Source organism: Danio aesculapii, chromosome 10 (assembly GCF_903798145.1).
Source record: "Danio aesculapii chromosome 10, fDanAes4.1, whole genome shotgun sequence".
NCBI classification, from domain to species: domain Eukaryota; kingdom Metazoa; phylum Chordata; class Actinopteri; order Cypriniformes; family Danionidae; genus Danio; species Danio aesculapii.
In genome coordinates this window covers 35,538,548-35,557,885 of record NC_079444.1, presented here as the reverse complement: position 1 = coordinate 35,557,885, position 19,338 = coordinate 35,538,548, and the positions used below count along the sequence as shown (strand labels likewise).

At 35.7% G+C, this 19,338-nt stretch overlaps 1 protein-coding gene across 1 annotated transcript in view; it reads right to left on the bottom strand.

The window, feature by feature from the left end:
* The window catches only part of LOC130235920 (reticulon-4 receptor-like 1), a 72,781-nt gene extending 57,906 nt beyond the window's left edge, over nucleotides 1-14,875 (bottom strand). Inside the window, exons 1-3 of the mRNA XM_056466456.1 lie at nucleotides 14,810-14,875; nucleotides 13,146-13,252; nucleotides 9,213-9,433 (exon numbers count right to left, since the gene is read on the bottom strand). Of these exons, the coding sequence (XP_056322431.1) occupies nucleotides 9,213-9,433; nucleotides 13,146-13,252; nucleotides 14,810-14,875 (394 nt within the window). The remainder of the gene's footprint in view (nucleotides 1-9,212; nucleotides 9,434-13,145; nucleotides 13,253-14,809) is intronic.
* Between the last annotated feature and the right edge of the window lie 4,463 nt (nucleotides 14,876-19,338).

Here is a 19,338-nt window from a genome sequence, read left to right as displayed (position 1 = left end):
GCTAGAAAGTCATTAACATTGCTGCAGGAGGAGTGTGTGTTTGTATACAAGCGTACAGTATGCTCTTAAAGGGACAGTTTACTCAGACTCAACTGATTGCAAACCTTTGTGAGCTTTTTTTTTCTTCTGTTGAACACAAAAGAAGCTATCTTGAAGAATGTCAAAAACCGGCAGTCACTGTCAATGGTTGTCAATGCAAGTCAATGGTTGCTGGTTTTCAAAATGTGTGTTCAACTGAAGAAACTCAAACAGCTTTGGAACAAGTGGATGGAGAGTAATTGATGCCAGGATTTAAATTTTGGTGTGAAATATCACTTTAAATCGTTTTTTGGAGGAATGATTCACTTAAATCATTTACTCATCTTAATCATTCAAAGCCAGTTTACTTTTTTATTTAACACCATTAAAAACAACAACAAAAAAAGTACAAAAAAGTGGTTGTTCCCAGGGTTATTATAGCATATTTAACTGAAAGTTACTCCAAAGTGAAACAAAAAAGTCATATAAAATGAACTAATAAGTGTCAATACATTTATACACTACCTGACAAAAGATTTGTCACCTATTTAAGCTTTATCTATGCAAACTTTTAAAAATGTAATCTTAAATAATAGTAATCATTGTGTAATGATAGTAATAATAATGGTATTTTATAACAATAGTAATCATCATAATTTTGTAAGTATTTCTTTTAGCTTATCAGTTAAAATGACATTACATATCTGATTAAATAATTTTGCTAAAGTTATAACTTGTGTGCCAATTTCACATTATTTGTTGTTAAAGAGGTCCTGTTTCTCTCATGAACATTGTTGGGTAAGTTACTTTTTTTTAAAAAGTAATCGATTACAAATTACTGATTACTACTGGAAAATTTTTATCTGATTACATTACTAATTACTTAATGTAAAAAGTAATCAGATTACTAATTGCTTTACTTTGAAGTTACTGTTAAAACATATAAAAATACCTATAAAAATACAAAATACATTACAGCTTGCAACAATGGGTTGATCACAGCCGCTTGACATATTCAAACAAGTAAAGAGATAGTTTGGCCAAAACCTAAAATTCTCTCATCATTCACTTGCTCCAAAAAAAATCTAAAGAAGTTTGAACACAAAAGAAGGACATGAAGAAAACTGGATAGCTGTAACCATTGACATCCATTGTATAAAAAACGTGTTGGGTGTTTTGTGTTTGTATGTCCGCTTGAAACAGAAGTATAAATCAGCCTTTAGAATGATTTCTGTTCAAATGCTTGAACAAGTTGCAGGTCGAGTTAAAAGCAGTCCATAGTTCTTTAGAGACTGGACATAGACTGCATTTCAAAACAATATTTTTGTTTTTACGCTCAATCAATTCAAACTAATGTCTGTATTTCCACTTGAAGAAGCATCCACTCTCGACAGCAGCTGTTTCAGCTCAAGTTCTCCAGCAATTCAAAAGCGCATGTTCATTAACTGACTTTGTAGTGGAAAACATTATTTAAAATAAGCATTTTTTTCTTCTAAATATTATATTTGTAACATAAGTAACGCTGTTACACTGACTTTAGTAACTGTAATCAAATTACACAAATGTAAAATGTAATCCGTTACATTACTGCGTAATGCAATCTTGTAATTAGATTACAATAACACATTACTGTGGAACACGTTACACCCAACTCTGGTCATGAATGACTTTTTGTTCTAAATTACATTAAAATATAGTGGCCAGTATTGTCTAGTGGTGTGCCCAATTTGTCAAAAATCCTCATTTATGCATTCGTGACAGAACCAAAATAATAATAGAATGACAGAATGAAAATTGAGTGATCTCTCCCTCTAAGACAAACTTTGATAAACATCAAAGAGTCAGAAAGTAGAAAACATGTCTGATTTTCCAGAGGAGGATGCATAACTTATTTGGCTCATATTTATGGCTACAGATTGCATAATTAGACAAGGGCAAAACAAGTTCAGCTACACCACAGAATCCACAAGAGCCTGAAGTTTGTACAGCATCCAGTGCTGGCGAGTGCGCTTCCCAAAAGCACCGCTGTACTTCCCAACATTCACAGTCATCTATGCTCATTAATCCATTACGGCGGCTTCACAACCACACTCCAGTGCACCGACACGACACTGATGCCTTCCAATCACATACCCGAATTAACCGTCTGAAGACTTCACAGCATCCAACGACACTAAATGACTTTGGAGAGATGGGAAAAAAACATGGCAGAAATGCGAATCCGCTCGCTAATGAGGACGGAAAGCGACAGGACAGACAGACGCTTTGGGTTGGCGCACGCTTTGAAAACGAGTGATGATAGAGTTGCAGCATCGTCACCAAAAACAGTTTTTGCCCGAGTCAATGTGACACTGTAGATGCTTTTAAAACAAGTCCCAAGATGCGCCGTTTGATGTCGACACAGAAAAAACGCAGGTAAAATTGTAAGTCGGGGCTGTCAGAAATTGAAATGTTCTGTTACTTGGGGGAAAAAAAAAAACATAGACTTAAAAATCACTTTTGACAACTGCAATTGCATAATGGCATGAATGTGACATTCAGCAGTATGTTGAATAAGTCAAGAATATGATCAATGAACTGTGCACTGGTTTTATTCCCTCGATGTCAACAGGTTTTACACAATTTAGGCATAAAAGATGAAAATTTGGTAGAGATCGGTGTTAGTAATGCTATTTGACAACCATAAATGAGTTGTTTTCGCTATTGTATACTCTAAAATGCTGAGCTGTTGTAACCCTATGGTGGGTCAAATATGGACAAAACCAGTGGTGCAAACAGTTCTGAAAAATCATAGTCAAGTAAAAGTACCATTACTTGCCCAAAAATGAAGTGCAAGTAGAGTTAAAGTATCTGTAGTAAATATTACTCAAAATATAAGTAAAATGTAGCCCTTTTTAAAGTACTCAAGAATAGTGAGTATTACGCTGGAAAGGTTACATGTAATTTACATGTAATTTGTGCGTGTGTGTATGTAAACGTAACATTCTGTAGTGTATTTAGCTATTGTTTAAGGCCATTTCGGTCATCATACAGTAAACGTCTGCCATCTTCTCATCAGTGACATTCAGTCTAAACAGTCTCTGGGTCATTGCAAGTAAAGTATCTTCTTGGACACTTTTAATGCTTCCAAACAGTTTGCATCTCTTAAGGTTGTTCAGTATGATGCGATTTACTATCTATGTGCGATTTTATTGGACAGGAATTGCAGGACTGATTTTTCTAATCCCCATAGACAGGAAATAATAAAGTAGTGACTGCAGGTTGAAGGAAAGTAGTGGAGTAAAAGTACACATTTAGTAAACTACAATTCCTGAGACAAACTACTCAATTACAGTTGGGTATTTGTATGAGTATTTGTAATTTGTTACTTTACACCACTGGACAAAACCAAACATTAGGTTAAAGGGTGTTATTCAAATTTACTTGAAAAAAAATTAACCCAATGTTGGGTCTATCCATGTCTGACTCAACATTGGATTATGAAGGCTATCTTTCAGATGAGAGGTTAAACTGAGGTCCTGACTCTCTGTGGTTAAAATGCCCTGGATGTCTTTCGAAAACAGTAGGGGTTTAACCTCTGCATTCTATCCATCCCTATATCATAATTTGCTTCATCACTCTGTCTCTTCTCCACCAATCAGCTGGTGTGCAGTGTGGCGCAACATGGCTGCCATTGAGTCATCCAAGTGGATGCTGCACACTGGTGGTGGATGAGAAGACCCCCCCCCCCCCCAAAAAAAAATGTGTAAAGCGCTTCAAGTGTCCAGAAAAGTGCCATATAAATGATATAAATACAAGCAACTATTTCCAGTGTTATTTTTTGGTATCGCTAGACATGTTGTACTCTTAAAATGCTACAAATTAAAATTCCTTCAGTTTTTTTTTTTAGCTAAAATTTGTGTCAAATATGAACAAACCCAACCACTTAGATACAATTTTAACCTACTTTAAATGTATTATTTAACTCAATTTTTGCGTTTGACCATGTTTGATGAATGATATTTTAAAAAATTACTTCTTGTTGGTGCTAATAGCCTTGTAGTTAGTGCGTCGACACATGGCACCTAGGTGTTCACGGCGACCCGAGTTCGATTCCTGGCTTGAGGTCCTTTGCCGACCCTTCCCCTATCTTTGGTCCCCATGCTTTCCTGTCTCTAAATCTTCACCGTCCTATCACAATAAAGGTGAAAACCCCTAAAAAATCACTTCTGATTGGTTATGAAAGACATTTATTAACGAAAACAAACATCAAAAAGCCCTCCCATTACATTTGCACAATTAAAGGCTTAATTTATCCAGAAATCAAAACGTGCTTGGCGTTTACTCTTCCTTAAGTGAAACAGGTGGCCACAGACATCCATTGAGGGGAAAAAACGACTGGAGGTCGACTGTTAATGTCAAGATTCTTTAAAATCTTTTCTTTTAAGTTGTAATCGAGTTTGATATTGTCTTTGTGCGCTAGCTGGAGCAATCCGGCAAATAACACTTCAGACTGTGTTGTTGATTTGAAATATATAATTTAACAAGGAGTTTAGTGAGTATTTCTGTATTCCCCTATTTGTTTAGATAGGTCTTGATCTTGGATTAACTGGCCAGAGGCATCCCAAAAATGGCCACAAAGTGAACAGACATTACTTGAAAAGGACTTGGCTTGAACTTTTGGTACACAGCAACATGCAAAACTTGCCGCATGAGCTTATGTTTCCAGTCTGGCATGTTCGCATGCACATGAATGGAAATCAGTTGGGAGAAAAGTACTTAAGCTAACTAGGAATGACTAGATTAAAACAGACATTAAAACATGTCCTTTTATTTCCTGATGAGTGTATGAGCTCTTTACACCTGGTCACTTCATGTGTTTTTTCTGATCGGATAGCTATCCGACTGTAAAAAGAACATGTGTAGGTAAATGCCCTCCGAAATGCCTTCTAGACTGATATAAATCCCTTCAGGATGTGGTCTGGGATGCATTCCATGTAAAAGTCAACAGGTCTAAATGCATCTGGTTGTTGAAACCACCATGTAAATGTGTTGTGGGCTATCAGATATACAAGCGCAAATGCATAAGCAATGGAAGGCCATCGATTACGATTTCAGATGTTTGTTTTGTTTACTTTTTTTTCCGTTTCGTTTTATTTTTGAGCATTAAATGATGGAATAAACTAATGATGCAGGTATCCTTGTGCTTATGATGTTTTACAGCCTGCATACAAGATCATTTGTATGCCAAATAAGATAAATAGCTTACATTTCTGTAAATAATAATATTGATTAAATAAAATGCTGTATATATTACACATTATTTGATGTAACCTAGTTAAATTTGCATAAAGCGCTGGATTTGAAGATCTGAATCATATCCATTTATCAGAGGCGCATTTATGTAGCCAAATGTAAATGTGACCGTTTTCACAAACCAGATCAGAGAAAATGCATGACCAGGTATAAACATGCCCTATCATTCTCTTTGATTTGATAATTTTACACTGCTTTCACTGTGAACATTAAGCTTCTGATCCTCCCAACCATTAGCTCAAAGAAAACTGAGGTAGCTTTTAAAGTAAAGTGTCCCTCTCCCCGGCCATATTTTACATTGTGCGCACAGTCCAATTACAAACTATCTGAAACAGGCTGTCCTAAATCTGTCATTTATCAGCTTACACTCCATCATAACACACTCTCTCTCACCACAGCAGCAGGGAATCAGGAAGGAGGAAGATGGAGATGAATGATGGACTGATGTTGGGGTTTGGAGCGTTCAGATGTCAGTTTTTCACCGTTTCAAGAAGGACAAGACAGTAGACGTTTGGGCGGTGAAGCTTTCAAGCCATTATGACTGACAGGCCTGTCTGTCTGTCCGTGTACCAGCGCATTATACATGTCTGCGCTCGTGACGGTCCTGTTTTAATTGAAAGAATTGAAGTTTGAGTGTGTTTTAGTTCCGCAGAGTTTGTGTTTGAGGCTTTGACATTAATCTCCTGTGATGGAGCGTGGTCTGATCCAAAGAGGCAGGCCCCGAGAGAGGACTGTGATGAATAAAATAACTAACGCTGTGTTATCACGCAAATTATGGCCTCGGGAAGATGCTTGGTGAAGTTCCTACTTTCTGAACACCCGTATCCATGATACAAAATTACCTTTTAACGGTCGATTGAGAGGTTTATACAGACCAGGGGGATTTCTGGCTGCCCCGAAATGGGAGTTTGTAGTATTTTTATAATACACACACAAAATCAGTTTTGCTTTTACAAAACAAATGCACAATTTTCAAGTGATTTTATTAGTATTTAAAGCTATAAAGTATATACATGCTATTATAAATATATTAAATACTAAATTAAATACAGCTTTACTGCATAACTATGACTATGAACGTAAAAATATGAATAAAATATATATTTTTAAATATCACATACACTACCTGACAAAAGTCTTGTCGCCTATCCAAGTATTAGGAACACTGAATAATAATTTGACTTCTAGTTGATTATTTTGTATCAGAAGTGGCTTATATAAAAGGCAAAGGCCTCTAGATTACGCTTATTTTACCAAAATAAAATATGATCATGCCTTGATTTTTAATTATTTAATTAGGACAGTAAGGTCTGACTTTGCTTAGACAAAAGTCTTGTCACTTAACAGAAATAATGTACAGTATAGAATATAAAGTCATGCTGCAGTGGAAAACGAATGAATATTGTGTATGACTCCCATGAGCTTGGAGGACTGCATCCATACATCTCTGCACTGACTCGAATAACTTATTATTCGTCTTATTAAAAGTCATCTGGAATGGCAAGGAAAGCGTTCTTGCAGGACTCCCAGAGTTCATCAAAATTCTTTGTATTCATCTTCAATAATAGTATCTTGAAAAATATCAAGTAAAATATTATTTACTGTCATCGTGGCAAAGATAAAATAAATCAGTTATTAGACATGAGTTATTAAAACTATTCTGTTTAGAAATGTGTTGAAAAAAATCTTCTCTCTGTTAAACAGAAATGGGGAGAAGAAAATAAAAGAGGAGCTAATAATTTAGGGGGATCTAATATTTCTGACTTTTTCTGGGTATGTGTGTGTAGATAATAGTGGTGGGCCGTTAACGCGAAACTCTTATCGCACGGAAAAAATATCGCCGTTAATCTATTCTCAAAGTTGGGTTGGGAGCTGGGTCTATTCTACGCAAGCTATGATGTCTTTCACCTTGATATTTTAGCGCGGATGTATACCTGACCGGTGAGCCATCTGACAAAAAAAAAAAAAGTGCCCTTCTGAATCAAATCAGCAGGATGCCTAACTTTAACTGCAGTTCAGCAGTTTCACTTTAACTCATGAACATTTCATTCATGCCCCCGTGACAAACTGGGGTATTAGACGCAAATAAGGAGTAAGGACTGGTGAGTGTGTTATGGAATTTAATAACGCTCTGCAAACATAAAGAAAATAAACTTCCGCATTTCGCTGTGTGTGTGCGTGCGTGTGCGGTCCTGTACTGACAGCCGCATGTGTGGATCTTGTCAGAAAATATGGCAAAGTCCTACATGACGGTAATAGTTTGATCGCCGTGTTTACTTCAATAATGCCACTAATAAATGCATACTCCAAGTCTTAATTTCATTTTTGTTTAGTTCAGTTGTGACTTTAGTGGGATTAAGGTAATCAAAAATTACTGTTTGGAGTTTATGTAGGACTACAGCTCAAAATTCATGTTTAACTGAATAAACAGTTAGTAAACACAAGTACATCTTATTGAACATCATTTATTTTCATCACCAATTATCATAGTAGAACAGTTTCTCAAGCAGTTTGTGATGCATTTTGGAAACAGGAGATGAGCCCCTGGTCTAATGCGCAACCTGGATTGAGAAATCCGTTCCCAAAGATTTATTATTTGGGCAGCACATATTCTGAATGCCTTCAGCAGAATTCAAATGAGTCATTTAATCTAGATTAAAAACATATCTATGCCCACCTATACTATATATATATATATATATATATATATATATATATATATATATATATATATATATATATATATATATATATATATATATATATATATATATATATATATATATATATATATATAGCTTTTATGTTCATAGTCATGCAATACATGATGCACAAATTATTAAACATCTGCCTTTGTAAGGTATCGTAATACCGTATCGTAAACTCTTAGTATTAGGCTATTAATATGATTGACATGAGCAATGACAGCTGATATTTTAAATGTTCAAATGTAATATATTTATTGTGAATATATTAATATTTATTGTTTATGAATTTTATGAATCTTATGAATAATGAAACTTTACAGGCAAACAGCAATATTAGGCTTTATAAATTGCACAGAATGACTGATGATGATTGATTTCGTTGGTAGTAAAACAAAAAGACTGGTCAAACAGTAAGTCATCCCATTCTGATGGTCTGAGAGTAGTTTATCTTGACATCTCTATTTCTAAACCGCAGATGTTTAGGAATTTTGTTTACGTTTCATTTTATGCTAGATACCATCTAAGACCTCCTCAGATTCATTTCTTGGAGTTTATAATGAAGAAGCCCTTGTGATAGCGATGAAAGCTGCACTCAATTTCCACGTGTCTGTGTTCCTGATAAAATGTTAATTTCCTTCCTAAAGCTTTTGCCTTCATTATCAAACCATTTGTCATTGCCGTTTCTCATTGACTTGATGTCTCATTCTCTGGCTGTCTCACTCCCTCACACTGCCTATTTTTATCTTCTTATCTTTCCTTTCACCTTCTCACCGTTCTCTCTACTGTATCTTTTCCCACTTCTTCACCCCTTTCATCTGCGCGCTCACACCAACCCGTCCCATATTATGACCAGCCTGCCTCTATTAGACCTTAAAACCCCTTTGTAATAAGAATTCGGTTGTGAGAGCCAGATTACGAGCGAGTGGAGCTCTCATCCAGGTCACCATCTCAGACCTGAGCGATCAAACAGAAGCTCTCCGCTGGAGACAGATGGGTGAAAGCACACAGGGGAAAGCACCTCAGACCTGATATCAGATTAGCGTGTCAGGATAAGGAACCGGCTCCCTTTCTTCCAGAGGCTAAATCGCTGACTCGTCGATCCCCCAGAGGCTGTAGGCTTTCTCCATAAGTGCTTCACGACACGAGTAAGCAAATGTTGCTGTTTGTGTAGGAGGAACGATATCGAAATACTGATGTGCGGTTTAGCCTTGTTCTCCCTCTCAAGCACATGCTGTTGCCAATAGTATTTCGGCACACCGTAGATGGCACTCCAGAGCCTCTGAGGCGGTCTACGGGACGCCCCCAAGAGTCTCGGCACATTGCTACCAGGCAAATCTGCCAGCTTAGAGGGATTGTGCTTGGTATAAATGCCACATTGAGTGAGGTGTTTGCACAGATACTTCAATTCTGACCTAAAAGCTTTTACACAGAGGTCACAATCATAGACAGTGTTGCTTTGCTTGGATAATGATTGATTATTGGTTGTATAGTTTGTTGGGGTTGCTGAAGTGTTCTGAGTATTTGTTTCAGTATTTGATGTTCTATGTGGTTGCTAGGGTGTTGCTATGTGACTGCTAAAGTATTTGCTGCATTGTTTGCGGTTTTAGATGGTTGCTAGGGTGTTGCTATGTGATTGCTGAAATGTTCGGGTGTTTGTTGCATTGTTTGAGGTTTTAAGTGGCTGCTAGGGTGTTGCTATGTGTTTGCTGAAGTGTTTGCTGCATAGTTTGAGGTGGTTGCTAGGGTGTTGCTATGTGGTTGCGTAAGTGTTCTGAGTGTTTGTTTCAGTATTTGATGTTTTATGTGGTTGCTAGGGTGTTGCTATGTGACTGCTGAAGTATTTGCTGCATTGTTTGCGGTTTTATATGGTTGCTAGGGTGTTGCTATGTGATTGCTGAAGTGTTTGCTGCATTGTTTGAGGTGGTTGCTAGGGTGTTGCTATGTGGTTGCGTAAGTGTTCTGAGTGTTTGTTTCAGTATTTGATGTTCTATGTGGTTGCTAGGGTGTTGCTATGTGACTGCTGAAGTATTTGCTGCATTGTTTGTGGTTTTAGATGGTTGCTAGGGTGTTGCTATGTGATTGCTGAAATGTTCAGGTGTTTGTTGCATTGTTTGAGGTTTTAGGTGGCTGCTAGGGTGTTGCTATGTGTTTGCTGAAGTGTTTGCTGCATTGTTTGAGGTGGTTGCTAGGGTGTTGCTATGTGGTTGCGTAAGTGTTCTGAGTGTTTTTCAGTATTTGATGTTCTATGTGGTTGCTAGGGTGTTGCTATGTGATTGCTGAAATGTTCAGGTGTTTGTTGCATTGTTTGAGGTTTTAGGTGGCTGCTAGGGTGTTGCTATGTGTTTGCTGAAGTGTTTGCTGCATTGTTTGAGGTGGTTGCTAGGGTGTTGCTATGTGGTTGCGTAAGTGTTCTGAGTGTTTTTCAGTATTTGATGTTCTATGTGGTTGCTAGGGTGTTGCTATGTGACTGCTGAAGTATTTGCTGCATTGTTTGCGGTTTTAAATGGTTGCTAGGGTGTTGCTATGTGATTGCTGAAATGTTCGGGTGTTTGTTGCATTGTTTAAGGTTCTTGCGACCTTGGTTGGTAGAAATGATGGTTTTTGGAAATGCACCCCTGGATGGTTGTTATGCTATGTTGTTGCTATGATGTTTGTTGCATTATTTGATATTCTGAGTGGTGGTTAGGGGGTTGCTATGTCATCGCTTATTTGTTTGGAGTGTTTATTGGATTTTGGATTTTTACACTTGCTATTTTGTTGCTGTGTGATTGCTAGAGTATTTTCATGTGTTTTTACCTTGACTACATTGTTTTGGGTGTTACAGAAGTTTACTAGATTATTTGATATCCGCATACATTTGATTCATTATTTAAAGTAACAGTTCAAGGGAAAAGCTTTTGGATGGTGCCAGCTTTCACCATAAGTGCTTTATAACACAAGGAAGGCAAATGGTGTTTGTGTGCATTGTTTAGCATGTAGTTAAATGGTTAAAAGGTGTTCTGGGTAATCTAGATTTACAGTATGTTTGTCAGCGTGTGCTATGGGGTTTTTTAGTATGTTGTTAGATGTTTTGTTTCTGTGTTTTGCTTAAAGGTGTTAAACATCTTAATGTTTAGATGTGGTTTGTAAGGTGTGCTACTGTGTTACTATGGTAAGGTCAAGCACTTCCTAAGGTGGTCGGAGTGTTTTTATTGTTATTCAGAACTCCTGAATGATTCCTAAATTGGTCTATATATTTATTTTTTAAGAAGGGTAGATGCTAGTTATGCTAGTAGGCTGAAGTCTCTGGTATCGTCGCTTTCCTTGTCTGTCTGACTTTTTTCAATTCGTCATTTTATCATCCACCAGGTGAAAATGATAGGCCTTGTCACTTAGAAAAGATAACAGCACATCTCTCCTCAACAAGCCACACAATTTACGGCATCATTCACGCCTTTAGCACAACATGCTAACAGCTAGTGGTTTTTCCAAGAGTGTTCTCCATCCCCCTCTAAAAGTCGTTCCAGCTTTTCTTTTCTAAAGTGTCTAGATGTAGAACATGTGGTCATCCATCAGGGCTTCAAGGGGACCTTCAGATATCAGATAATAAAGCTCAGAGCTTTAGAAGGAGGAGAAAGATTTATAGCACACTCTATGAGAGTGCGACAGAGTGCTGTAGGTGTCAGCAGGTAAAGGATGTGTATTGTATCTTTAGAAAAAAGCACTGTGATGTCACCGTGCTACTATAATGTTAACTTTGATGTACAGTTGAAGTCAGAATTATTATATATGTCCCCCTCACTTTTAGAGACAGACCATTTAGAAACAGGGGATTAATAATTATATGAATTTATGATCTCATACAGCCCCCCCCCCCCCCACACACACACACACACACACACTTTTAAAATGTCCTCTACACCCCTGTTTCTAATAACTGATTTATTTTATCTTTGCCATGATGACAGTAAATAATATTTGACTAGATATTTTTCAAAACACTTCTATACAGCTTAAAGTGACAAGTGACAAGGCTTAACTAGGTTTATTAGGTTAACTAGGCAGGTTAGAGTAATTAGGCAAGTTATTATATAACAGTGGTTTGTTCTGTAGAATATGAAAAAAATAGCTTAAAGGGGCTCATAATTTTGACCTTAAAATGGTTTTTAAAATTTTTTTAAATGCTTTTATTCTAGCTGAAATAAAACAAATAAGACTTTCTCCAGAAGAAAAAATATTATCAGACATACTGTGAAAATTTCCTTGCTCTGTTAAACATCATTTGGGAAATATTTAAAAAAGAAATGAAATTTCAAAGGGGGCTAATAGTTCTGACTTCAACTGTAAATCAGTCATATTACTGACCATAGTATTTACATGTATAGTAGGAAAACTCTTCATAAATACTTTAGGGTTCTTGTCTTGTTAGTTCACTGAAAATGAAAATTCACTTACTAATTACTCAGCCTCAAGTGGTTATAAACCTTTGAGTTTATTCTTTTGAACACAAAAGAAGATACTTTGAAGAAAGCTGAAAATAATGTGAAAATTATTTTTGTAACATTTTACTCCTTTAATTTTTTTCATTTGTAAACATATTTGTGTATTGCTGTACACCCTGTGTGTATTAAGCAATGTGTACGCGTTTAAGGTGCAAAACTAACACGCTCTGCGCTGGAGTTTAGTTGGTCAATGCCACAGTCTATTTCAGTTCATAAAAATAGCAACGCAACAGCAATGCGCCTTTACACACTTCCTTTATAGACCGCCACGCCCATGAGTGCGCAAAGAGGCGCAAATGGATTTGATTTTTAAGCAACATGATGCAAAACGGGAAAATTACAGTTGCGCTGTTTGAAAATAGCTACAAATCGTGCCAAACATGTCTTGCCCCTTATTGCACTTAGTGTTTGATAGGGCCCTTAATCTTACAATTGCAATGAAAGAAATAGAGAATTATTATACAGTATAATTTATGAAAACATAATTAGAACATGCCTTGATAATACAGTGTATTTTTTGGGGATTTTTGAACTATTAACAGTTTCCTTTTAAAAAAACAGTATTCTGCTTTGACATTGCAATGATTGACAATGAAATCAAGGTATGATTTACCCTTGCTTGGTTATATCGTTCTCTCAGTACCTGTCTGTTTTTCCTCTCAGACTGACCATCTCTTGAGGACAAAAGGGGCAGGTGACATTTCCACCCGTGCTGGCAGCTGCTGCCGGGCACACACTGACTGACAGCAGCTGTAATGGGCATTTCAAGGTGGCATTTTCTTTGCTGCCTTACCGGCTTAAGAACGGATAAAAGTAAAGAGAAGAAATATGAGGAAAAGCAAGTATACTAAATGATGTGGAATCATGATGCAGACTGTTTGGCTTGTGGCCCATACACACCATCAGCGGCAATGATCTCAACAGTAAGGTAAATAAACGTACAATCTCTTTTTTTTTTTTTTTTTTCTATCTGAGTTTTACCACAGGGGTTGTGACCTTTCATGCAGTTTTGAAGCATTGATGTTCAACTAAATACAGTACATACGGTGAAAAGCGTGTACTGGAGATGCAGGAAAGTTGCGTTATTTGCAGAATATTGCATTCATGTTCTTAGTTGTTGTTACATGTGTACATAGATTTTTTTCAAAACATTTCTTAACATACTAGTTTTAATAACTCATCTCTAATAACTGATTTATTTTATCTTTGCCATGATGACAGTAAATTATATTTTACTTGATATTTTTCAAGACACTTCTATACAGCTTAAAGTGACATTTAAAGGCTTAATTAGGTTAACTAGGCAGGTTAGAGTAATTAGGCAAGTTATCGTATAATGATGGTTTGTTCTGGAGACTATCAAAAATATATATAGCATAAAGGGGCTAATAATATTGACCTTAAAATGGTTTTTATAAAATTAATAACTGCTTTTATTCTAGCGGAAATAAAACAATTAAGACTTTCTCCAGAAGAAAAAATATTATCAGACATACTGTGAAAATACAGCGTTCCATGCTCTGTTAAACATAATTTGGGAAATATTTAAAAAAATTAAATAAAATTCAAATGCGGGCTCATAATTCTGACTTCAACTGTATATATATGTGTATATATATTTGTGTGTGTATACATGTATGTGTGTGTGTGTATATATATGCGTATATATATATATGTGTATATATATGTGTATATATATATATATATATATATATATATATATGTATATATGTATATATATATATATATATATATATATATATATGTATATATATATATATATATATATATATATATATATATATATATATATATATATTATATATATATATATATGTATATATATATATATATGTATGTTTGTCAAGGTTACTCCAAAAACTATTTTTAACTGAAATAAAAAAATCCCAATAAATGAAAAACTATGACTAACTGAAACTAATAACAGTCAGTAAAAACTGAAATAAAAAAATTTTGCAAAAACAATGATTATTTCATAATCCGACCAGCGAAAAATCTGACCTGCAGTTTAGAGAAGACCTGTAGATGGCACTTTTACAGACAATTTCATTTTCTTCATTAATCAAAAAAGTAAATATATATATATATATATATATATATATATATATTTTTTTTATTATTATGTTTTTAATGTTATAAGTTGCATTTGTATGGTTTTTGGTTCCTGTTCAAGTTATTCTTTTAGTTTTATTAATAAGTGATTTGCACACAAGTTATCGTAACTATCATTAAACCCACAGCAACACAGGGAGAACATGCAAACTCCACACAGAAATGCCTGCTGACCGAGCTGGGGCTCAAACCAGCAACCTTCTTGCTGTGAATCAACAGCACAACCCACTGAACCACCATGTCGCCCAAACTGAAAACATACCAAAACTAGATAGAATTATGTGTTCAAAAATACAAACTAAACTACAACTAGCAAAACCGTTAATGAAAGGAACTAAAACTAAAGTAAATGTTCAGCAAATTCAAAAATAGTATCAGAATAAAACTATAATAACCTTGGTGTGTGTGCGTGTGTGTGTTCATATTTGGAAGTACATGATGGTGATTAAAGATGACAGAATATTCATTTCTATCCCTTTAAGGAACTTCACCTTTATTTTCACTGCAAGTACATCTAATGAGCAAACTCATCTTAATTCTGAAACTGTGCCGTGATGAGTCTGAAAGAAAAGCAGAGCGTTGGCTAATTTTCAAAGCCCCGTTTGCGTGATATTTAAGTAATCATCATCTTGTTTTGGTCGACCATCACTGCTGTAGGTGTGTACAGAAGCGCTGTGACATCAGAAGCGCTGCTGGAAATGGATTTTGATCTGGAACGTGTGATATAATCATGTCAGAGCTATATCTGGGAAGATAGCATCTCGTAACGTTCTGCGCATCAGCCGTGCTCATACATAATGAACCCACAGTAGAGAATTGCAGACACTCTTAAAAATGACTGGTCCTGCTGAGAGATATAAGAAAAAAGGGGACATGGAGGAGGGGGAAAAGAAAAATGTGTTGATGGACAACACCAATAGGAAACACAAAATAGACCCTCTTTGATGCATATGTTCTCCGCGGGACACCAGCTTTTCAGATTTCTCCTTATTAATTACTTGGAAGCTTTGTGGTTTCCGGAAGGAACAGAACAAAAGACATGGGGGATAATTATTAAGGGCTAACAGGTCCAAAACACCCTGAAGACACCAAGTGTAACGTGCAGTCCTACAGAAACACCACATGCTGAGAGGTGTGTGTAGATTAAAACCATGAAAGCTGCATTTGTAACCCTGAAGGATTCTTTGAATATGTTACGCTTTGAAATGGTTGTTTTTTGGTTTAGTTATTATTTGTTCACATGAAGGACAGTTCACCTAAAAAATGAACCATTTACTCACCCTCAAGTGATTCTAAACCACTTTTGAACTGTTGAACACAAAGTAGATATTTTGAAGAATGTTCAAAATTATGTCTTTAGTAAAAAAATTCAATAACATACTAGGAAAGCCACTGTTACCCGGTTTTCATTCATCAAAAACATCTTCCATGTTATTTGTTCACTTAAAGAATGGCTCACCTCAAAATGAACCATTTACTTAACCTCAAGTGATTCTAAATCTTTTTTGAACTGTTGAACACACAGTAGATATTTTGAAGAATGTTCAAAATCAGTAGGCATTGAAGTCTTTAGTAAAAAAATAAAATAAGTCATTAGTTACCCGGTTTTCATTCATCAAAATGTCTTTTGTTAAAGGATAGTTCAACTCAAACATGAAACATTTTCTCAACCTCAAGTGGTTCTAAACCTCTTTTCAACCGGTGAACACAAAGTAGATCATTTGAAGAATGTTCAAAATCGGTAGCCATGTCTTTAGTAAAAAATAATAATAAAATACTATGAAAGTCACAGTTACCTGGTTTTCATTCATCAAAAATATCTTCTTTTATGTTATTTGTTAACTTAAAGGACAGTTTACCTCAAAAATGAACAATTTACTCCACTTCAAGTGATTCTAAACAACTTTTGAGCTGTTGAACACAAAGTAGATATTTTGAAGAATGTTAAAAATGGGTTGCCATTTGATGCTTTTAGTAAAATATATTAATAAAATACTATGAAAGTCACTGTTACCCAGTTTTCATTCGTCAAAAATATCTTGTTATTTGTTCAACTAAAGGCTAAAGTTCACCTCAAATATGAACCATTTACTCAACCTCAAGTGGTTTAAAGCCACTTTTGAACTGTTGAACACAAAGTAGACAATTTAAAGAATGTTGAACATTGATGTCTTTAGTAAAAAAACAAAAAATACCATGAAAGTAATTAATTAATGGTTTTCATTGGTCAAAATATCTTATTTTGTGTTGAACAGAAGAGAGATACTTAAACAGGTTTGGAACTTGCACTTTACAAAATACTGGGTTCCATATCCTTATATGAAGGAATCAAGTTAACTCGGGGATGTCAAACTCAATTCCTGGAGGGCCGCAGCCCTGCACAGTTCAGTTCAAACCCTGCTCCAACACACTTACCTGTAGGTTTCAAACAAGTCTGAAGGACTTAATTAGTTTGATCAGGTGTGTTTAATTAGGCTTTAAACTAAACTGTGCAGGGCTGCAGCCCTCCAGGAATTGAGTTTGACATCCCTGAGTTAAATTATTAGTTTTTACAAACTTAAGTGGAGACAAAAAAAAAGCTGAAGAATTTTTATTTTAGCTCATTTTAAATAAGTAGTTTGAACAAACAACAAACGTAATTTTATTTGAGTGTGTGAGGTAAGTGAAAAATGAAAGGTTTTCATTTGTTCCGATGAACCTGAATGCTATTGGATGGTAATTTTGTCCTTCAAAATGACATTATTGTCTACCATTGATCAGAGATGGCAAAAGCACACACGTCCTTTACTCAAGTAGAAGTACAGAAACTTAAAATGACTGTTGAAAAGTTGAAGTACTGACTACACTTTTATGCTCAAGTAAAAAAGTACAGCCTCAAAAATGTACTTAAAGGGCAGCTATGATGAAAGTCATCTTTTGGAAGCTGGGAAATCATCCTTTGGACAGAACTGTGTGTATGTATAGTGTGTCCACAGTCATATTGGCGTGATATAAAGACAGTAAGTCTCTTTTTTTTAAATTCCCTGACGTTAAAATAGGACGCAAATCCCTTATTATGAGGCCCACCGCAACGTGATGTTTCCCCGCCCACTGAATTGATTGACAGCTGATTAACATGTCACCATCGTAACTCGTATAATCATATCAACAAGACAGGACGTGCGCAAAGCAACTGGGATTAAAAGATCTGTTCAACTCTCTGTGATCATCAATCCTTATCAAATGTGATCAAGAATGAGTTTTACAAGTGTAACATGTTTTTAAAACAGTGCATGTTTGTAATGAATTACAGCGATTTTACCGTCTTTACTTCATCACCACAGCTGCATGTCAGCACAATTATAAAAGACGACACTTAAATCCTGGTTTGTGGATGTTAGATTAGGTTTATTTTGTACAATAACATAACAGATATCCATACAGCAGTGGATATTAACATGTATCCTGTCACATTTGCTGTGCAAAACCAGTACAAGGTTAAATGCGCGGGCTGTGTGTGTATGTGTGTGCACGTGAACATTGTAACAACATTGTGTGTGACACATCCTTGCAACTCCACAACAAATACATTAAATAATTGTTGGGTAAGTTCTTACTGCAGTATTTCTCACAAACTTTACGTGAGATCTGCTTCCCTCATGTCTGTCACTGTGCTGTTTATCTGACGCAGCAGGAAACTATGGTTGAGGCCCACTCTGACAGGTACATGTGAACGGTGGGCGGGGAGAACTAACATTAAAGTCACCGGCCACAAAAAACAGCTACAGTGTGTTCAAAGCTGAAAATCCAATATCCAGAAAGGCATAATAAATAATCTGATGGGTGTTTTGAGCTGAAACTTTACAGACACATTCTGGAGACACAAAAGACGTATATTAATTCTTGAAAAAGAGGTAAAATAGGTGCTCTTTAAGTAAAATGTATTCAATGCTACTTCCTGTTTTAGTTTCAAACAAGACTTCACATCATATTGATACACTTATAGAAAAGAACTTACATTTTTAGTTTTGATGTAAAAATTGGCTTTTTGGTTTCTCCGGACCCTTGCAGTCTAGGAGGATGAGAGAGCTCTTGGATCTCATCTAAAATATCTTCAGTTGTGTTCCGAAGATGAACAAAGCTCTCAGGGGATTGCTATGACTTTGACGAGTAATTAATGACAGAATTAAAATGTTTGCCTAATTACCCTAATTACCCTAGCTTGCCTAATGAACCTAGTTAAGCCTTTAAATGACACTTTAGGCTGAATACTAGTATCTTAAAAAATATCTAGTAAAATAGTATGTACTGTTGGCGCCAATAGCCTAGTGGTTAGTGCGTCGACATATAGCATGTGCTCGCGGCGTCCTGAGTTCGATTCCAGTTTGAGGTCTTTTGCCGATCCTTCCCCTCTCTCTGCTCCTTTTACTTTCCTGTCTGTTAATCTCCACTGTCCTGTCAATAAAGGTGAAAAACCCTAAAAAAAAATAATTATTAAAAAAGATCAAAGAAAACAGCTATTAGAAATCATTTATTAAAACTATTATGTTTAGAAAAGTGAAAAATCTTCTTTCCGTTAAACTAAGATTAAAATACAGGGGGCTAATAACTCAGGGGGGCTTACAATTCTGACTGTATTTTTCAACTGTATATTAAACTAAAAGTTTTAAATGAAGTTCTAAACATGCAATAATTAAAATATTCCTCTGGAAACACGGCTATTT